A 20,732-nucleotide genomic window follows, 5' to 3' on the forward strand; every position below is an offset into this window, starting at 1 on the left:
TTATGATATTTCTTTCAGACATATTTGTCACATTACCTTTTTCATCTGAAACAACTACAACTTACACCACAGGTACTCTTTTAATTAGTTCCTTTGTGTGATTTTTTTTTTTTAAGTTTAAACAACACTATGCAGTGTTCAACAGTGTTTTTATTCTGTGTTTTCAGTACCAGCACAGCTAACAGAGAAAAAGACAGTCCCTCCTTCAAAAAATCCATCATCTAATTTTCCATACATCTATCCAGTGTCTCTCCTGGTTCTGGGATCTGTGCTCTTCCTGGCCTTAGTGCTTCTGGTTGTGCTGTTTTATCAGAACAGAGTGCTCAGGAGAGGTAGGGAGATTTAGAGATCATCTAAAATCCACTTTCTGTACTTTCTATAATCATCATTAGTCCTTCAATCTGTCATCAGTCTTCTCTTCTACTGAACTGACTCCATGTTTCTTTCTTTCTCTCTCACAGTGATTTCTAAGGCGAGGAGGAAGACTCTGCTTGAGGCAGTCTATGAAGAGATTAACCATAAATGTGTCACTAACAGATATACTAAAAGAGGTAAATTATATGTAGAGAGTTTCACTGAAGGCAGTCTTCACACAGTATGTAAAGTGGATCTAAGGTCAGATATCAAATAGCAATTCTGAGTGTTTAAATGACTATAAATGAAAAAACTACATGCAGTAAATCAATTGTAGCATTGTTAGCTTATCTTACAGGTTCAAAATAATATGTGTTACTCCACTGACTATAATAGGAAGAATTACATATCTGTTACTATCAATTCAGGCCTGTACTGCTGTTAAAAAGCAGAGGAAAGGGATGGGGTTTGTTAGCCAACTTTCCCATTTCACCTTAAATGGTGCAAGAGACAGCAGAGGCTGCATCATTTAAGGCGGAACAGAACAATTAAACAAAATGAAAGCTAATCCAAGCTCCCCATAACAGGAATTAAGAAATTAACAATTGTTCCTTAATCACCAACCTTTCTGAAGACATACAATGCCATAAAATTAGCTAGGTTACTGAACCTTAGTGCTTCTGATGACGTATCTGGTGCATGAAGTGTTGTCCCAATTCTTATGGGGAGGATTTCACCCTTTACACTCAAAGAATGGTTGGGGTAAGTGGTAGGGCCATGGGGTGAAATGGGATTGGGCTTAAAGCCTCATCTCATTTTCAGACTTACAAATACATTTTTTTGCTGTAAATTTTGATTAAATAATTGAACTTTGGCATTCTGACTGTTCTGATCTCCTTTAACAGGAAGTTTTATCTCTGAAGATCAGCATTCAGGATATGAGGACGTAGATGAGGAGCTTCTCTCAGGTAAGTTGACATATACTGAATGTGTGTTAGAATTTTTAATGCAGAAGAAAAAACATATATATATTTTTTGTTTTATAGAAAAAAGTTCCATGCAATATGTGTAGGGTTCTGAAGTGTTTTAGCAGTTAGCATCAGGCTTCAGGCCGATAAGACTCACCCCTGAACGGGAAAATAGTGAGCGTGGTTAGCGGGTAATGCTAATGCTAAATTCAATTTATCTTTGACTACTCCATTATATCCATGTCTGGCACAAGTTAAAAACAATGTCTTGCCTACTGTACAGTTTGTAATAGTGATTTTAGGATTGCCCAGGGGTAACTACAGGATTGCAAAAGGCATGTTGAGGTGAGTTAATATCCTTTGGTGTGTGGGAGTTTTTTTTTTGTTTTTTTTTTAAAGGGACACACTTTGATTTGTCAACCAGTTCTGATCGCAGAGGGCGACAGTACCAATACATTGAAAACCCCTTAGTATTTTAAAAGTTTGAGTCTTTGAGTAACAGTGTCTTGCTGCCATCATCCTGATGCTGCTGTGCTGCAATGCATTTTTTAATTTTTACAGAAAACTATGGCGAGGTCTATGATGATATCATACCTGCTGAAGAGAGCCCACACATTACAACAGGTTTGGATATTTTAATACGTACGATTTATTGTGGACACATGGTAAACATGCAAATTATATTTGCTTTTCACCTTAATCAAAAATATATCTATATATGTCTGTGCAGCATACATTATTATGGTTTTCTATATTATGATAATAAAGTGTGATTTTTTTCACACCTATAAAGAATGTCTTCTTTTTTTTTTCATTTTTAAAAGCACACTTAGCAACATGTTTCAGTTAATTAATGCATTTCATACTGTTTTAGATAAATAAATTAATCATTACAGAGAGAATAAAGGTTTTCTCAACCACCCTTGTGGTCCCATGGGCTCACAAGTTCCTGGCAGCGCCACAGTCGGCCCGTTTCTCATTATAGATTAAGCAAGTTTGGACTCTTGTACTTTGTCAGAACGAACTTGGTAAGTTCGGCTCACGAGTGCATACTCCAGAGAACAGGACTTTTATTTTGTAATTGGAACTGCTGTGATCAGTAGAGTAGTAGGTGCATCCTTAGATGCATTTCCACAAACATACCCTACACCCGCCTCACAGGGCAGACAAACCGCCTTTGTTTGGTCCATCGCTCACCAGCCTTGCTGTAGTTCACAGGGAACCCACAATATTCCCACACTTAATCAGAGTTTCTGTAATCAGGATTAAAACTAGTTTTATATACTCTGTAACAGCATGAGAAACACAAAAAAGTTGTTTGTATGTGTAGTTAAAAGAAACTGTGACTTATCTTCATGGTGGATGTTATGTGTTTGGATCTGCTGTCTGCAGGTGCAGATTTAATGCTGTATTTTGTGTGTTTACTCTCTCTGAAGTTTGTCTCCAGAAGGTAGCTGACTTTGTACCTTCCTTTGCCCATAGACACACACACAGACACAGACACAAGGAGGTGGAGCTGTGTTAATTAGTGCTGACGCTTTTTAAAAATATGGCGAAATGAAAAAAAGCTTCTTCTGATTTGTCACTGAAAATGTTTGATAATTTCCTCTCCTCTTTCTAATAAGGTCATAGTGAGTGTGATTGGCGGCTGTGGGGAATCTCTCTCTCTCTCTCTCTCTCTCTCTGTCTCTCTGTCTCTCAGGTTCTTGAGTCTTATCTGGCTGAGTAGAGGTAAAGCTTGTTCTGCTGCTGAGTTGAGCATATATATATATATAATATATACAGCATATTTAAACTAACTTTGTGGACTGTATGTATACTGGCCTCTTTTTCTGTTAGGATGTTGTTGGAAAGGCAGTGAATGGTATAAATTCCTTTATCCTCGAAGAACTTAACTACTTTCTCCACATCGGGCCGGGGATTGTCATGCACCGTGAGAAACCACGGACTCACTGCGCCAGCGTAGGGTCTTACAATGGGTTCAAGGATTTCATCTCAATACCTAAGAGCAGGCAGGGTACTGTTGTCTAACCTGTAGAGGCCTGGGCATCTACAGGCCTCCCCAGACCATCACTGATCCCCCACCAAACCAGACATGCTGAATGATGTTGCATAAAGTGGCATTTAATTGAAAAGTATATATTTACTTTTTGATCTTACATTCATGTGATTTACACTTTGCTATCATCCAGTCAGCCCATTTTAGTATTGCTATAGAAGTACAAATTAGTGACTGATTTCTTATGATCTCTAAATGGGAGCTTTTGATGTCCATGATTTGGTTTAAATGTATTTCAGCCTTGTTTGAGTATTATTATTTGAGTATAAGTGTAATTATTCTCTGATTATCAGTGTGTTTGTTTTTTTCTCCACACAGACAGTGTGAGGTTGGTGGATGGTGGGAGCCGCTGTGCTGGGAGAGTGGAAGTTCTTCATAGAGGACATTGGGGAACAGTTTGTGATGATTACTGGGATATGAGAGATGCTGCAGTGGTGTGTAGAGAGCTGGGCTGTGGGGAAGCCATAGATGCACCACGGAGAGCTCGCTTTGGATCAGGATCAGGACCGATCTGGGTGGAATATGCTAACTGTGCTGGATCAGAGTCTTCACTGAAGAACTGTAGGTCGTATGATTGGGGTAGACAGAGATGTAATCATGATGAAGACGCTGGTGCTGTTTGTGCAGGTAAGATGCAAAAAAATAAAACATATTACACAGAGATGTCAACAAATGTGATGAGGCCTGTGTTGGAATGTACTGAATTAATTAAACAACTGTTAGTTGTTTTATATACACCCCTGTAAAAAAACTTCTTTGTAACATGAAAAGTTTAAGCCTGAACCTAAATTCACTTTCATACACTTAATAAATGGATTTTTACAGAGGTGGTTTTGAATGCTTTGGTTTAGAATTAGCAACTAAGAAATAATATATATATATTTTTAAAATCCTTGTATTTCAGTTAATGAAAAGTGCAAAATATAAAAATCACTGCCCCATATAATTTAATTCCCTTCTATTCAAATTAACCTCCCAGCCCTCCCAATGCTGTGTGTTAATATTAACGTACATGTTCTCTTTGCTCTTATAAACACATTGTAGAAGTCAGACTGGTGGGCAGATCTCACTGCTCTGGGAGAGTGGAGGTTCTTCATGGAGAGAGCTGGGTCACAGTGTGTGATGCTGACTTTGACCAGCAGGGTGCAGAGGTTGTGTGTCGAGAGCTGGGCTGTGGTTCTCCTGTGGAGGTTCTGGGAGCAGCTGCTTTTGGTAGAGGGGAGGGTCAGGTGTGTTTAGAGGAGCTTCAGTGTAGAGGCAGAGAATCACAGATTCACTTCTGTCCAAAATCATCTTCACTCAAACACAACTGCTCCCATGATAATGATGTGGGACTGGTGTGTGCTGGTATGAGCTAAATGGCTTATGTATTAATTTTGAGATTCAGTCTGATTTTTCAGATTTCTACATCTTTTCCTCTCTCTTTCTCTCTCTGTTGTACAGACAGTGTGAGGTTGGTGGATGGTGGCCATCGCTGTGCTGGGAGAGTGGAGGTTTTTTATAACAGAACATGGAGATCAGTGTGTGGTAAAAACTGGGATATAAGAGATGCTGCAGTGGTGTGTAGAGAGCTGGGCTGTGGGGAGGCTGTATTTAAAAATGTTCAGTTTGGACCAAGATCAGCCTGGATGGATGATGTGAACTGTAGTGGATCAGAGTCTTCAGTGAAGCACTGTAGATCAGCTGGATGGGTGGAACAAATTTGTAATCGACTTGCTGGAGTCATCTGTTCAGGTGAGCTCTCCTAAATCTTAAAATACTTGTCGTTGGAATGTATATCAGTTGTGCACAATTTATTTATTATAGCATTTCTTCCTAATCTGCCATAATCATGACCTACTTTCACCTATATTAACCCACTTTTATTTGGTTAAGACCACTAGATCAGTCACTGTTTGCTCAATCTCAGACCTGGTTTTGCGTTTAAAAAATAATGTGGCAAATTACTGTATAGAAGAAAACTATAAGCTGTAATAAACCTAGTTAACACTTATAATACAGCCTGTGTTTTAGAGCTTAAGTTCCCATAACTTACAGTGTGATTTCTCTGTATGAACTAGCACATACAAAATACTTACCGGGTCTTACTAGTACTTAAATGTAGGTAATAACTTGATATACTAAGTCAAATTATTAAAAAAGCAAATTATTATATGGAGATGAAAAGTGATTTTCACTATAAGACAATACTTAATTATAGAAAGACTATTGCTGTAGGCATGATGGAGAAATACATTTTTGTAATCTTTCCTTTCTGGTAGAAAATAATGGATTTCCATGCAGAAGTCCCATTCACAAAGAAACAGGCGTTAATATTTTTTAGTTAATTACAGTTACACCTTAGTTCAGTGGTACATGGCCAGAGTTTTTATCTTTATATATTTTAAGCAGTTAATTAGTACATTTGTTTGTGTTTAGTGCTTAAACTGTTAATTGACTCCATGTGTAAGCCCACACTGCAGTTTTTCACTGTCATCAGTTCTTCACTAATATTAGTTTCATCGGTCCTACAGTAGAACCCTGTGGAACTTCTTAAGGTTTCCAAGTACTTAATGCTGTGTGTTAATGTTAATGTACATGTTCTCTTTCTCTTATAAACTAATTTAGGGGTCAGATTGGTGGGCAGATCTCGCTGCTCTGGGAGAGTGGAGGTTCTTCATGGAGAGAGCTGGGTCACAGTGTGTGATGCTGACTTTGACCAGCAGGATGCAGAGGTTGTGTGTCGAGAGCTGGGCTGTGGTTCTCCTGTGGAGGTTCTGGGAGCAGCTGCTTTTGGTAGAGGGGAGGGTCAGGTGTGGTCAGAGAAGCTTCAGTGTAGAAGAACTGAATCTCAGATTCACTTCTGTCCAAAATCATCTTCACTCAAACACAACTGCTCCCATGATAATGATGTGGGACTGGTGTGTTCTGGTGAGAGCTACATATTTTATTTATTTTTTCTTTTTAGAGTCTTGATGAAAAGATGTTCTTTTCTTAGTGGTCAGTGTATAATGTACTTCATGAAACATATTCTTCTTAATTCTTTTATTGATATAGTCCATATTTGTGCATGCTGGAATATAGCACATGTGAATAGCATTAAAATGAAGTTTTACCAGATTTTAAAAGATGCAAAATGATGTTTGAGTTGTGCATTCAATCTTTCTCTTTCTGCTCTTTAGAAAGTGTGAGGTTGGTGGATGGTTTGAGTCGCTGTGCTGGGAGAGTGGAGGTTCTTCATAAAGGACAGTGGGGAACAGTGTGTGATGGTAACTGGGATATGATAGATGCTGCAGTGGTGTGTAGAGAGCTGGGCTGTGGAGAGGCTACAGATGCACTTAGTGGTGCTTACTTTGGATCAGGATCAGGACCAATCTGGATGGATAATGTGGAGTGTAGAGAATCAGAATCCATACTAAAGAACTGTAAATCAGCAGGATGGGGTAAACATAACTGTAATCATCCTAAAGATGCTGGAGTCATCTGTTCAAGTGAGTTACACTAAAAACTTAGTATGAACTTCTGTAATCAAAAAACCTTTTAACCCACTGCATAATGTTTTTATTATATTTTGATCATACCTAGGAGCCAGGCTGGTTGGAGGTTCTCACTGCTCTGGGAGAGTGGAGGTTCTTCATGGAGAGAGCTGGGTCACAGTGTGTGATTCTGACTTTAACCAGCAGGGTGCAGAGGTTGTGTGTCGAGAGCTGGGCTGTGGTTCTCCTGTGGAGGTTCTGGGAGCAGCTGCTTTTGGTAGAGGGGAGGGTCCGGTGTGGTCAGAGAAGCTTCAGTGTAGAGGCAGCGAATCACAGATTCACTTCTGTCCAAAATCATCTTCACTCAAACACAACTGCTCTCACAACAAGGATGTGGGACTAAGATGCTCTGGTATGATGAAGTATGTTTGTAAAAGATTTAGATTAGTACTAAACTGTGAGCAATTAGTTTGTAATTACTGTATTTTTTTTATTATTATTGTATTGTATTATTGTTGCCTACTATTTTTCCTCTGTTAATTCAGGTCACACTCAGGCTCGGCTGATGAACGGCTCAGATTCCTGTTCTGGTCGAGTGGAGCTCCAGTACCTCAGTGAGTGGGGTACAGTGTGTGATGTAAGCTGGGATATGAGAGCTGCCAGTGTCCTCTGTGCTCAGCTGAAGTGTGGGAGTGCTGTGGCTGTGTTGGGGTCAGACTGGTTTGGGGAGGGGAGTGGCCGGATCTGGGCTGATGTGTTTGATTGTCAGGGAAACGAAACACACCTGTTAAAATGTCCCATTTCATCATGGAGTCGAACTGCATGCTCTCATGAACAGTATGCTGGAGTTATCTGTAGTGGTGAGATCTTACAGTTGCAGTATAATAAATAACTGAAAGTTTATTACTCCCTCATTTTAAGCCAAGTAATATATTTTTTTCTCTTCAGGTTCTTCTCTGGCGTCTCATGAGGGAGGAGTGCGGTTGTCTGGAGGGATGGAGTGTGAGGGGGAAGTGGAGGTGTTCTTCAGGCAGGACTGGAGGAGAGTTCTGCTGGACTCCTGGAGAGAGTCTGAGGCCTCTGTGGTCTGCAGACAGCTGGGCTATGGTTCTGTACTCAACATCTCCAGCTCCTCTTCATCCAGTCCTGAACACAGCTACATGTGTGTGACGGGTTTCAACTGCTCTGGGAGTGAAGCTCATCTGAGGAACTGCAGCAGCTCACAAGCAGTTAACTGCAGCTCCACAGTACAGCTCTACATCACCTGCTCTGGTAAGCATTGCACAGTTAATATATGTATAATTTTATTTGTATGTATGATAACATGCAAAAGTGCCTCTATTATCCATATTTTTGAACATTTGAGAATAATTATTTGGCAAATATGAGTACATATACACAACACATATCTTGTGAAAGGAGTTTTAAAAAAACATCTTTTGTATTTGTGTAAATTTTAGGTACATCTAACACAGTCCACAGCTCCATCAGGCTGGTTGGTTCTGGGGGAGACTGTGCAGGAAGGCTGGAGGTTTTCCACAGTGGATCATGGGGGACAGTGAGTGATGAATTGTGGGATATTGAGGATGCGCAGGTGGTCTGCAGACAGCTGCAGTGTGGAGTGGCCCTCAGTGCTCCAGTACCGGTACCAGCCCGGTTTGGATCTGGAACTGGACCCATTTGGCTTAATGAGGTGGAGTGTGAGGGGAACGAGGCGTCTCTGTGGAACTGCAGATATCAGCTGTGTGGAGAGGATGAATGTGGACACAAGGATGATGTAGGAGTCGTGTGCTCAGGTACTTCGTATCTTGAATTGCTCAGTTTGTAATGATCTTGTAATCAAGTACCAATGCCCTATCTATGTACAACTGGAGGTACATTTTGAATAATTAAAGAAGAAACTTTTGCACGTTTAAATCAATGTGCATAACTAGCTAGCTATCTTTCTCCCGCCAGAGTATAAAGAGATCAGACTGACTGAGGGCTGTGAGGGGAATCTGGAGGTGTACTATAATGGAACCTGGGGGAATGTGTGTGTAAATGGGATGACTGATGAAACGGCAAAATTGATCTGTCGAGAGCTGAACTGTGGAAGAACTGGCAGTGAGTCTTGGTCTAAAGCAAGAGTGGAATCAGCTCCTAACTGGCTGGATAATGTAAAATGTAGGAAACATGACTCCACTCTGTGGCACTGTCCATCTTCTTCCTGGGGGGAGAACAGGTGTGATAATCGCAATGAGGTTGCTTGCATTACCTGCTCAGGTAGGCAGATATGATGAGGTGTTAAAGACTTTAAAGAATGCTAGAACTAATGTAGTTTGTAATTGGAATTTCATAATATTTGATTTTTTGTCCTACCACAGAGAATGGAAATACACTAGATTTGACAAATTGGCTGTGTGATTCATCTCCTCATGAGAGACCGTGCTCAAGTAAGAAAACTTATCATTATCAAAATGATCATGTCTTTGATAAACTACATTTTCTTTCTTTTTGACTGCATGTTCTGCCAGCATGCTTTCACTAATAAGCAATTCTTGTCTTTGCTCGCACTGTTTTATTTGTAGTTTGCATATTTTTTTGCACTTTAACATATTTTAGATAACACTTCTACAGTGATATTTTTAACAAAGGTTTAGAGAGGGATTCTGGGTAATGGAGTCCATCAGAGTGTCTATGTAAGTCTGAGGAATTCAGGTGTAGACAGGACAGGTGTGGTGGATGGGGGTGGATAATATGGCCCTAAAACAATATCACGATGTTTCATGGCATTTATCGCGATAACAGTACTCTTGGTGATATGACAAAACACTGAATTAAAGATATTATTTTAAAAATACACTACTGAAACAAAATAAAAATTAAATTCTGTTTTTGCATATGATATGGCACCCCCCCAAACTACGATATAAAAAAATACAAGACTTTTTATCAGATGGTAACAGACATCAGTGATCAAGAAAGTCATGATACTATTAATGCACTCTATATAATCTATATAATTAATAATAAAGTAAAATGAATAATATTGGACAGATAAAAACAGCAACCCCAGTGGTGCCCTGCAGTGATAATTAGGGGTGGGTGATATGGCACGATATTTCAGGGTATAGTATCGTTTTTTGCGTTTGATACGATATGGCACAGCCCTAGTGGTGGAAATAACAGGTGTAACAGACAGCTAGTTTAAAAAAAATCAACTGTTTCAACTAAAACGGTAAAACAAGGTAAGTGCTTTTTTTTTTACTATGGCTACTTCTGTTTTTTTTTTCTCCTGCTCTCTTCTGCTTGTATATATTTTTCATCTTACAATGCTTTTTTCTCTATCTCTATAAGAACATATTTCATCATACAGTATATACGACTGTTGTAAATGTTTGTAAGACTTTGATGGATAATCATTTTTTTCCCTCTGTGGTGTGTTTGTAGAGCACATTCCTCTGAGGCTGAGGGGAGGAGTAGGAAGCTGTTCTGGATGGCTGCAGGTGTATCATAATAAAACATGGGGGTCTGTATGTGGTGATCTGTGGGACATCAGGGATGCTCAGGTGATCTGCAGGCAGCTGGGTTGTGGGCCGGCGCTGAGTGCTAATAGAAGAGCTGTTGATGGTTCTGGTGGAGGAACTATCTGGATGAACAGAGTGAAGTGTAGAGGGAATGAGATTCACCTGTGGGACTGTCCTCATTCCCTGAAGAACCACACTGACTGCTCCCACAGTGCTGGAGTCACTTGTGGAGGTCAGAGGAACAGACACAACTGAATATATTTGCCTCCTAACTGTTACAGAAACTTTACACATGCTTGAGAAAAATACTTACATCACATTGTTATTTTATGCTCACTCACTAGGCTTCCTGTATCATACTTTGCCTTTAAATAATAAAAGAGGACAGATGGGACATTTTGTCTTGCAAGGTCAGGGACCACTTTTCTCCATTGTAAACAGGCTTGATAGCAACTTCGGTAACTATTGTTGATCATAATGTTGGTCACACACATTTGGTTTCCATCATTTAATAATTGTAATGTTTTTGGGAAGGATAGAAAGTAACAATAGTGAGAGTCTGTATGTGCTTTGCACCAGTCTGTCTAGATCATTCTGTGTTTATAGACATTTCATATGTCATCTTCCATAATATTCATCACAAAATTATTCACATCCAATAAAAGGACTGTGTTCATGTATAAATTGTCTATACATTTTGTATATTTGTTTTTTAGATTCTCAACCACAGACAAGAAGAATCATACTTCCACAAACTCCTCCACCAGCTGTTCCCTCCATCTATCCAGTGTCTCTCCTGGTTCTGGGATCTGTGCTCTTCCTGGCCTTAGTGCTTCTGGTTGTGCTGTTTTATCAGAACAGAGTGCTCAGGAGAGGTAGGGGGATTCAGAGATCATCTACAATCCACTTTCTGTACTTTCTCTAATCATCATTAGTACTTCAATCTGTCATCGGTCTTCTCTTCTACTGAACTGACTCCATGTTTCTCTCTGTCTCTCTCACAGTGATCTCTAAGAGGAGGAAGACTTCAGCTGAGCCTGTCTATGAGGAGATTGACACCAGGCTCATCCCTAAAAGAATTACTGTCTCAACTGAAAGTAAGAGTAAAATGTTTTTTTCTTCTCTCAAAGCAGAAATGTCTGGTCTTTACAGAAATAATGTAGCAGTTAATCAAATACTTGTCAGATAACTCTCTTTTCATATTGTTTATTTTAGTGTTTAAATATTTAGTGTTTTTTTTGTAGATTTTCTTCCTTTGTTAATAAATTACACCAATTTATCTATCTTTTCTTCCCACTGAATAATGTTCTGAATAATGTATCTTCTCATTCAATAAAATGTATTTATAAAAGCTATTGGATAAAAAAACTTTTAACAATAATTTTAGTTTTCTTTGCTTTTTATTGTTCTATGTATTGCTCTTTTATTGCAACTTTAATATTCACTATCATAGGGCACTACCAGTATTTTCAGTTTCCAGTAGAGGGCAGTGTTAGACTTTTAGACCCTGTGGATGTTTAGTTTCTGTAACAGTAATGCAAGATGATTGACAGGGATTATTTTATTGTTTGTGCATGGAGTTTCTGTAGGTTCACATGTGCTGTAGGTACCAAATGTGTAGCACCTCAAACTATCAAAATATGTTACTGTGCCTGTTTACTTTTTTGAGACCAGAAAGTTATTTCTGTGGCGAGAGGTCATGAGATCTTGGGGAAAAGGGAAAAGAAAGAAGAAAAAAAGGAAGAAATAGGGAGACACTTAAATCAGGCCCTCAAACCCACATTTACATTTTTTGTAACAAATAAATAGAAAACACAGACACAAGCAATAACAATAAAAAAAACACTTATTTAGAAAGCAATTTACAAAGCTTTGATCTGCTCTCCCTCTCCTCTCCTCCTCTTTACATCCTGGAAGCCTCCTTCTGCTGATCTTCCTCTTTCGGGTGGGGATGGAGACGGTGGAGAGGCAAGTGCTGCTGCTTGAGCTCCAGGACACTGAAGATGCTGGGTCTTCGGGGACTGGGCCTGAATTTACAGAAGAGAAAGATCTGTAGATTTACTTTCACATAGTTACTGTAGTCCTGTAATAGTTTATCCAAATAAGAAGATCTACAGTTCTCCATAGTTCATACATTTGTCTCATTAACATACACTGTTTTTAGCTTGTATGGGATCCTGGGCAAACCCCTGATTCAGCACTTCTCTCATACCATTTTATACACTGCCTGTATTTGTAATTAATGTACTAAACTAGAAATGTCAAAAAAGTAACCAAATAAATAACTTTACTGCAGGATACACACTATCATGATGAAATAATAGAATTAGTAAAACAACTATTTTTTTTAAACAAGCAAGCCTGGATGAAAATGTTCAGAACAGAGAATTAAGAATGACAAGTATTTAAAATTAAGTACAGATACAGTCCATCATTCATTCTGACAGGTGACTTTAATTTAGTTTTAGTCTTTTGTTTGTCACACTTTAGTCATTTAGTCAACAAAACATTTAAGCCTAGTCTAGTTGAATAAAAAGTATGTATTACATTTATGGTTTTACTGTTTTAGATGTGTATTATTTATTGCTAATATTTATTTAAACACCAGCTTTTAAGTTTTGTTTCATTTAAATTAAGCACAAGCTATTTAAAACAAGGTGTATGTATGGACATATTGACAATTTAAAGAACAACTCCCAGGTTCAGATGATGCAAAAATGAAAGACAACCAAAACTGAGATAAAATGGCAATACAGCTAATTGACATTCTTAAAACTACATTTCATTTTAACAGTTTCTCAACTAGAATCTCTCCTTTACTCACAGCTAAATTGGTGTACTCTCATTATATATATGTATATGATATATATGTGTGTGTGTGTGTGTGTGTGTGTGTGTGTGTGTGTGTGTGTGTGTGTATATAATAAAATAGCATTTTAAAATCTAAGAACTTGCTGACAAATATGATTCATCTTTATTCTGAAGTGCTCAGAATAGCAGAGGACTGACAGCTTAGGTACCATACTAATGCATACATAACTACATAGGTAGTTAGTTATCTATATTGTAATAAGTTGTTCACAGTCATTACATTGCAAAAAACTAAATCTTAGCAAGTTAAATTATCTAAATTTAAGGCAATAAATCTTATTTTCTTCTCTGATAAGACTTTTTGTCTTACTAAGCATTGTGTAAGTGTTAGATTATTTTGCTTATTTTAGGGATAATTATCTTAATCATTCTTACTTAGAATTTGTAATTTGAACTCAAAATAAGCACAATTAAGCAGCAATCAAGTTATTCTGATTCTTGTGTCCATAAACAGTGACTTTTTTGCTTGATTTAGGTGTTACTTCACTCATTTTGAGACTTTGCCATTGCTTTTTTGTAAGAAATCTTACTAAGAAAATTTTGCTTACCCGATTGGCAGATTTGTTTTGCTTAATACATATATTTGTCTTAATTTGCATATATTTTATGTCTAGTTTTTTTTTTTTTTGCAGTGTAGTGTAAACTGCACTGTGAAGTTTTAAATTAAGGGATGAAATTAGTCCCCCTGTGTTAAAAAAAAGCTTCTTTTACCCGGTGAAAATAGTCACACTTCCATTACATTATGCTAACATTACTTTGTTTTAAAGCAACTGACCTATAAAGATAGTGAGCCAAATTTAGGTCGAGCCAAGTTTATGAAACTACACACTTTTACTGCAGTACAGATTTACACTCTCTACTAAATAATCCATCTCAAAAGCAGAAAAAACGTACTTTATACTGGGAGGCTATATCGTTAAATATAGGGAGTATAGGGAATGTTTTCTTCTGATTTTGAGCTGGACTTTTTAGCAGGGTCAACATTACTGGCTTTCAGGAGCCTAATCTTTAAATTCTTAACAATTAGCTATATTGTAGCGAAGCTGCTTTTATATTCTGTTCACTGTGAATTCACTGTTCTGTTCTGTGCTGGGCTTGTGATTGGGGTAGGGGGAGGGGCAGAGCAGGAAAGCGCGTGTGTGTGTGTGAAGGGAGAGAGAGAGAGAGAGAGAGAGAGAGAGAAGAGCTGCCCGTGAGTGTGTGCTGAGAGTGAGAGCTAGAGTTAACCAGTTAGCACTAGCCTTTTGTTATTTTTCGTAGTGATGGGCATAACAGCTCTTTTAGATGAACTGAACCATTAGAATAAGTTCACTAAAAAGATGGGAGACGGAAAGGTATAATAAACCCAACATTTAGTTACATATTTCAATATTTGTTATTTATATATATTTTACAACACTTGTAAAAAAAAACGGGAGACTTTTCTTATTATGTTATTTGTAATGTGATTTATATATATAAATCACATTACAAATAACATAATACAAAAAATAAGTATGAACTTCTGCAACATAGATATTACATTAAGAGCAAAATTAACATAAAAAAAATTACATTCAGAAGAAAGTATCAACTTCAATGTGCAATCAAATTGAAAATAAATAGCGTAACTGTAGTGCAAAACAAAAGGTCAAGAAACTAAAATAAAAACATATAAATAAAACAAAGACACATCCATACGCTCACTGTTGTGGGTGCAGAACAAATTAAATCCAAACAGGATCATCATGATAAAGGTGGCCTTATGCCCTTTACTTCAGAAACTTTGTCTATTGGTTATGAATATGCTTGTTATACAACTATTATTACTAATAGTAATAATATTATAAAAAAATAACCACGATAACAATATTGTTGAATTACTGAGAGACTGACTGAGTGACGCGGTGAGTGACGCAACTTCCGGTCTGCGTACCTGCTTGCTGTTTGTTTAGCTCCTCTCTGTTTTAGCTATTTGTTTACGTTTTCTACTACTTATTAACCTTTAACCGTCTTATAACCTTCCTAAACTTATAAAATCCCTCAGGTAGCCATTATTTTTGTGTTATTTATCGATTTTGACGTTTTTTTGTGTGTTTTGTGCTTACTTCGAGGTAATGGCGTGTGCGGAGGATCGTGCTCTCCTGACACTCAGCGAGGAGCTCGTCCGTCTGGATCAGCAGATCCACCGCCTGCTCGAGAGGCAGTCGGAGCTCCACAGGCAGAGGACGAGGCTGGAGGAATCCCGCGACGCCGCCTTCGCGGCCGTCTCCAACCCGGTGATGCCGGCGCGGCGGACCCCGGCGGTCGTTTGCTTCACCCCCGCTCCGGGAGGGGCCTGGGAGCGGCAGCGCGGCCGAGGAAAGCGGGTTTCCCCCCTACCTTCTCAGCCGGATTTTGCCTCCGCAAACCGGTTTGAGGTCCTCAGCTCGTCGCCGTCGCCTCCTTCACCTCCCCCAGCCCCGAGGAAAACAGATAAGGGCAGTACCCTCATTGTCGGAGATTCCATTGTTAGCCATTTAAAGGTGTCTAACGCTAAGAGTAATGCTGCAGTGTCGTGTTTTCCAGGAGCTCGGGTCCTGGACGTCGCCCGGCGGCTTCCTACGGTGGTTCGGCATCGCGGGGACCCCGGCACCGTCATCCTGCATGTGGGTACCAACGACACGTCCGCCCGGCGCAGTGAGGTCCTGAAGGAGCACTTTCGCACTCTTCTGGACACCGCTCGCAGACTGACCCGCGCCCGCCTCCTCATCTCTGGTCCGATGCCCACCTACCGCCGCGGGAGCCAGCCGTTCAGCCGCCTCTACGCTCTCCACTGCTGGCTGCGGGACTGGTGCTCTGCTAGTGGAGTTGGCTACGTGGACAACTGGGAGAGTTTTCGGGAACGTCCAGCCCTCTTCCACCGAGACGGGCTTCACCCCAGCCGCCTGGGATCCACCGTCCTCTCTGGTAACATTGAGGCGGTGCTACGCCGGGACTGACTGGCCCTAACCAGTCATACCGGCCAGGTTAGTGGTCTAAGTAATGGGCAGTTTAGTAATATACATTGTTCTAATGAGTTATCTTGCCACTTTCCTGTGCATAAGGCTGTGAGTTTTAATTATGTGCCTTTTTCAGATACAAGTGCATTTTTACCTTGTAGGATTGAGACTATGTCTGTCCCCCGTGTCGCTCGAAACCGAAAAACTCAGAAAATCTGTTTTAATAATCTTATTAAAATTAAAACGACAGCATCCGTCTCTCAGAGTACCAGCAGCGTCCGTATGAAACTAGGGCTATTAAATATAAGATCGCTAGCACCAAAATCAGTTATTGTTAATGATATTATTACTGATAATCACCTTAATGCACTATGTCTGTGTGAAACCTGGATTAAACCTGATGAATATATCGCTTTAAATGAGTCTACCCCCCCAGGTTTTAGCTATTTCAGTTACCCACGCAGCTCTGGTCGTGGCGGTGGTGTTGCCACAATCTATGACTCAATGTTAGGTATATCTCAAAACTCACAATTGGATGCTAAGTCGTTTGAAGTTCTTAGTCTTAAAGTACAACCCCTGGCAAAAAGTATGGAATCACCAGTCTTGGATGAGCACTCCTTCAGACATTTCATTTTGTAAAACAAACTCTGATCAAAAACATGATACAAAAATAAGGTCATTCCAAAGTACAACTTGTTGGCTTTCAGGAACACTCAAAGAAATGAAGAAAAAACATTGTGGAAGTCAGTGAATGTTACTTTTATTGACCAACCACAGGGAAAAAAATATGGAATCACTCAATTCTGAGGAAAAAAGTATGGAATCACTCAAATTGAAGGTAGAAAATAAGGACACACCCAGTCAATTTCCTTTCCCTAAATGGACACCTGCCTCAGATTAGATCTGCTCGTTAGTCTGCAGTTAAAAACACCTGCAGTCATGACACCTTGGAGGGCTGCTGGACGAATTAGAGTGGCAAGAACCATGGCTCCAACAAGAGAAATGTCTCTTGAAACAAAAGAGAGGATTGTGAAACTTCTTGAAGAAGGTAACTCTTCACGCATGGTTGCTAAAGATGTGGGCTGTTCACAGTCAGCTGTATCCAAGATATGGACTAAATACAAACAGCATGGAATGGTTGTTAAAGCCAAGCGTACTGGTAGACCAAGAAAGACATCAAAGCGTCAAGACAAGCAACTTAAGGCCATTTGTCTTGAAAACCGAAAAAGTACAACTAAACAGATGAAGCATAAATGGAGCCAATGTATGTGACCGAACCGTAAGAAATCGCCTAAAGGAAATGGGATTTCAATACAGGAAAGCTAAAAGAAAACCATCATTGACACCTAAACATAAAAGAACAAGACTGCAGTGGGCTAAGGAGAGGCAATCATGGACTGTGGATGACTGTATGAAAGTTATCTTCAGTGATGAGTCAAGAATCTGCATTGGACAAGGTGATGATGCTGGAACTTTTGTTTGGTGCCGTTCCAGTGAGATTTATGAATAGGCCTGCCTGAAGAAAACAACCAAATTTCCACAGTCCTTGATGATATGGGGCTGCATGTCAGGCAAAGGCACTGGGGAGATGACTGTGGTTAATTCTTCTATCAATGCACAAGTTTACATTGACATTTTGGACAGTTTTCTCATCCCTTCAATTGAACAGATGTTTGGAGATAATGAAATAATTTTCCAAGATGACAATGCATCGTGCCATAGGGCAAAAACAGTGAAGGCATTCCTTGGAGAAAGACACATTCAGTTGATGTCATGGCCTGCAAATAGTCCAGATCTCAACCCAATTGAAAACCTGTGGTGGAAATTGAAAAAAAATGGTCCACAAGAAGGCTCCGACCTGCAAAGCTGATCTGGCAACTGCTATCAAAGAGAGTTGGCACCAAATTGATGCAGAAAACTGTTTGTCACTCATCAAGTCCATGCCTCAGAGACTGAAAGCCGTTATAAAAGCCAAAGGTGGTGCAACTAAATACTAGTGATGTATTTTGAATCATCTTTTGTTTATCTGTTTTTCATGATTCCATACTTTTTTCCTCAGAATTGAGTGATTCCATATTTTTTTCCCTGTGGTTGGTCAATAAAAGTAACATTCACTGACTTCCACAATGTTTTTTCTTCATTTCTTTGAGTGTTCCTGAAAGCCAACAAGTTGCACTTTGGAATGACCTTATTTTTGTATCATGTTTTTGATCAGAGTTTGTTTTACAGAATAAAATGTCTGAAGAAGTGCTCATCCAAGACTGGTGATTCCATACTTTTTGCCAGGGGTTGTAGCAGGCCCGTCTCCTGCTTCCAAAACGCAGCATTCGTTTCTGCTTATAACACTGTATCGTCCTCCTGGACCATACTCAAATTTTATTAGTGAATTTGCTGACTTTCTAGCAGCAGTAATTCTTCTTTCTGATAAGATCATAATTGTTGGAGACTTTAATATCCACTTTGAAAAGGACCAGGATCCACTAAAAATTGCATTTAAATCAGTTTTAGATGCTCTAGGCTTTAAACAAAATGTAATTGGCCCCACTCACCGATGTAGTCATACATTAGACTTAGTTTTGACACTGGGTATTGAGGCTGAGAATATAGTTACTCTTTCTCAACATGACTCAATATCCGATCATTATCTAATTATGTTTGAAATAGTTTTTAATCAAAATATCCTCCTCCCGCCCCGCTATATCAGCAAGCGTAAAATAACAACCGCAATTGCTAATGAATTTGTAAATAAACTCCCCGACTTAACCATCTCCCTTCCGTCCTATGAGCATGATCTCGAGCACAAAACAGAAAATCTACAAACTGTGCTCCGCTCTAACCTTGACCGCGTAGCGCCGACAAAAATAAAACAAATCAGGGATAAAAAGCTAGCACCGTGGTATAATGACCACACACGTACATTAAAACAAACCGCTCGTAACTTTGAACGTAAATGGCGACACACAAAACTAGAATGTTTCCGGCTAGCATGGCAGCATAGTCTCACAGACTACAAAAAAGCCCTAATTAAAACAAAATCCCAGTATATTTCATCGCTTATTGAGAAAAATAGAGACAATCCTAGATTCCTTTTCACTACTGTGGCTAAACTCACCGGCAGTCAAAAACAAACTAGCTCCGTTATCCCTGTCGACATTAATAGTAATGATTTCATGAAGTTCTTTGATGATAAAATTAATAGCATTAGACAAAAAATTCAGTATCACCCCCAAAATTTACTTATAGATATCGATGAATGCTGCTCCAGCTCTGAGACACACCTAGAGTGTTTCAGCCCGGTTACAGAAAAAGATTTACTTAGTGTAATTAACTCATCAAAATCAACATCATGTATATTAGATCCAGTACCCACACAATTATTGAAACAGGCACTGCCAAAGGTGGGAAAATCATTACTAGAAATAGTAAATTCATCCCTTAGCATGGGCTACGTACCCAATTCTCTTAAATTGGCGGTCATTAAGCCCATTATCAAAAAGCCAAATCTGGACCCCCGCGAGCTTGCTAATTATAGACCAATTTCTAATCTTTCCTTTATAGCCAAAATCCTAGAAAAATTTGTGTTTAACCAGCTGCGCTTGTATCTACAAAGTAATAGTATGCATGAGGTTTTTCAATCTGGATTTAGACAAAACCATAGTACTGAAACAACTCTACTTAGAGTAACTAATGATTTACTTTCAGCTCTTGATAGGGGCAGTAATGCCATCCTTGTACTGCTAGATGTAAGTGCTGCCTTTGACACCATAGATCACGCTATTCTACTTGATAGGTTAGAAAATCTTATAGGAATTAAAGGATCAGCCCTCACCTGGTTCAGATCTTATCTGAGAGATCGATTCCAGTGTGTTTACTTAAATAACGAATGCTCTTATCAGTCTAGAGTAAAATATGGTGTCCCTCAAGGATCAACCCTGACTCCATTACTCTTTACTCTTTATATGCTACCACTGGGTAAAATTATCCGTAGGCATGGTATTAACTTTCACTGCTATGCTGATGACACGCAACTTTACATATCTGCTAAACCCAACGAGGAGCTCTGTACAAATCAAATAACAGACTGTATTAAAGACATTAAAAATTGGATGACACACAACTTTCTCTTACTTAATTCTGATAAAACTGAGGTCCTTCTATTAGGTCCTAATATTGATAAAAACATAAATGTTAATACTGTAGACATAGACGGTCACTTAATTATACCTGGTAAAACTGTGAGAAACCTTGGGGTCATCTTTGACCCAATTCTTTCGTTTGATGCTCACATATGTAGCATAGTCAAAATTGCATTCTTCCACTTAAGAAATATAGCTAAAATCCGCAGTATACTCTCTCTGGAAGATGCTGAGAAGCTGGTACATGCATTCATAACCTCCAGGCTGGACTACTGCAACGCGTTGTTGGCTGGAAGTCCACATAAATTACTCCATAAACTCCAGCTAGTTCAGAATGCAGCCGCAAGAGTGCTTACCAGAGCTAGAAAGTTCGATCACATTACACCTATTCTTTCATCCCTACATTGGCTACCTGTTAGATTT

The 20,732-nt window shown here is 39.2% G+C and overlaps 1 protein-coding gene and 1 pseudogene across 6 annotated transcripts; both read left to right on the forward strand.

Annotated features, from left to right (window-relative positions):
- The window catches only part of LOC125799136 (deleted in malignant brain tumors 1 protein-like), a 1,283,434-nt pseudogene extending 1,267,688 nt beyond the window's left edge, over positions 1 to 15,746 (forward strand).
- Positions 200 to 6,915, forward strand: LOC125799148 (deleted in malignant brain tumors 1 protein-like). Of its 6 annotated transcripts, XM_049475196.1 has the most exons (11): positions 200 to 332; positions 462 to 551; positions 1,260 to 1,322; positions 1,884 to 1,946; positions 3,025 to 3,053; positions 3,162 to 3,339; positions 3,700 to 4,008; positions 4,426 to 4,728; positions 4,825 to 5,115; positions 5,989 to 6,291; positions 6,543 to 6,915. In XM_049475196.1, exons 6-11 carry the CDS (start codon positions 3,249 to 3,251, stop codon positions 6,863 to 6,865), a joined length of 1,620 nt encoding a protein of 539 aa, XP_049331153.1. In that variant the 5' UTR covers positions 200 to 332; positions 462 to 551; positions 1,260 to 1,322; positions 1,884 to 1,946; positions 3,025 to 3,053; positions 3,162 to 3,248; the 3' UTR covers positions 6,866 to 6,915. The 6 variants fall into 6 exon arrangements, with proteins under 6 accessions (XP_049331153.1, XP_049331159.1, XP_049331155.1 ...); XM_049475202.1 differs by lacking the exon at positions 4,426 to 4,728; XM_049475198.1 differs by lacking the exon at positions 1,260 to 1,322.
- Positions 15,747 to 20,732: the final 4,986 nt, after the last annotated feature.

The sequence above is a fragment of the Astyanax mexicanus genome, chromosome 2, assembly GCF_023375975.1.
Source record: "Astyanax mexicanus isolate ESR-SI-001 chromosome 2, AstMex3_surface, whole genome shotgun sequence".
NCBI lineage: Eukaryota > Metazoa > Chordata > Actinopteri > Characiformes > Acestrorhamphidae > Astyanax > Astyanax mexicanus.

Excerpts from the sequence above, each read along its gene's own strand:
- LOC125799148 (XM_049475196.1), top strand. The coding sequence starts at position 3,249 with ATGCACCGTGAGAAACCACGGACTCACTGCGCCAGCGTAGGGTCTTAC. Across the intron at positions 3,340-3,699 it reads AATACCTAAGAGCAGGCAGG|ACAGTGTGAGGTTGGTGGAT; the intron begins GTACTGTTGTCT and ends TTCTCCACACAG. Across the intron at positions 5,116-5,988 it reads TGCTGGAGTCATCTGTTCAG|GGGTCAGATTGGTGGGCAGA; the intron begins GTGAGCTCTCCT and ends AAACTAATTTAG.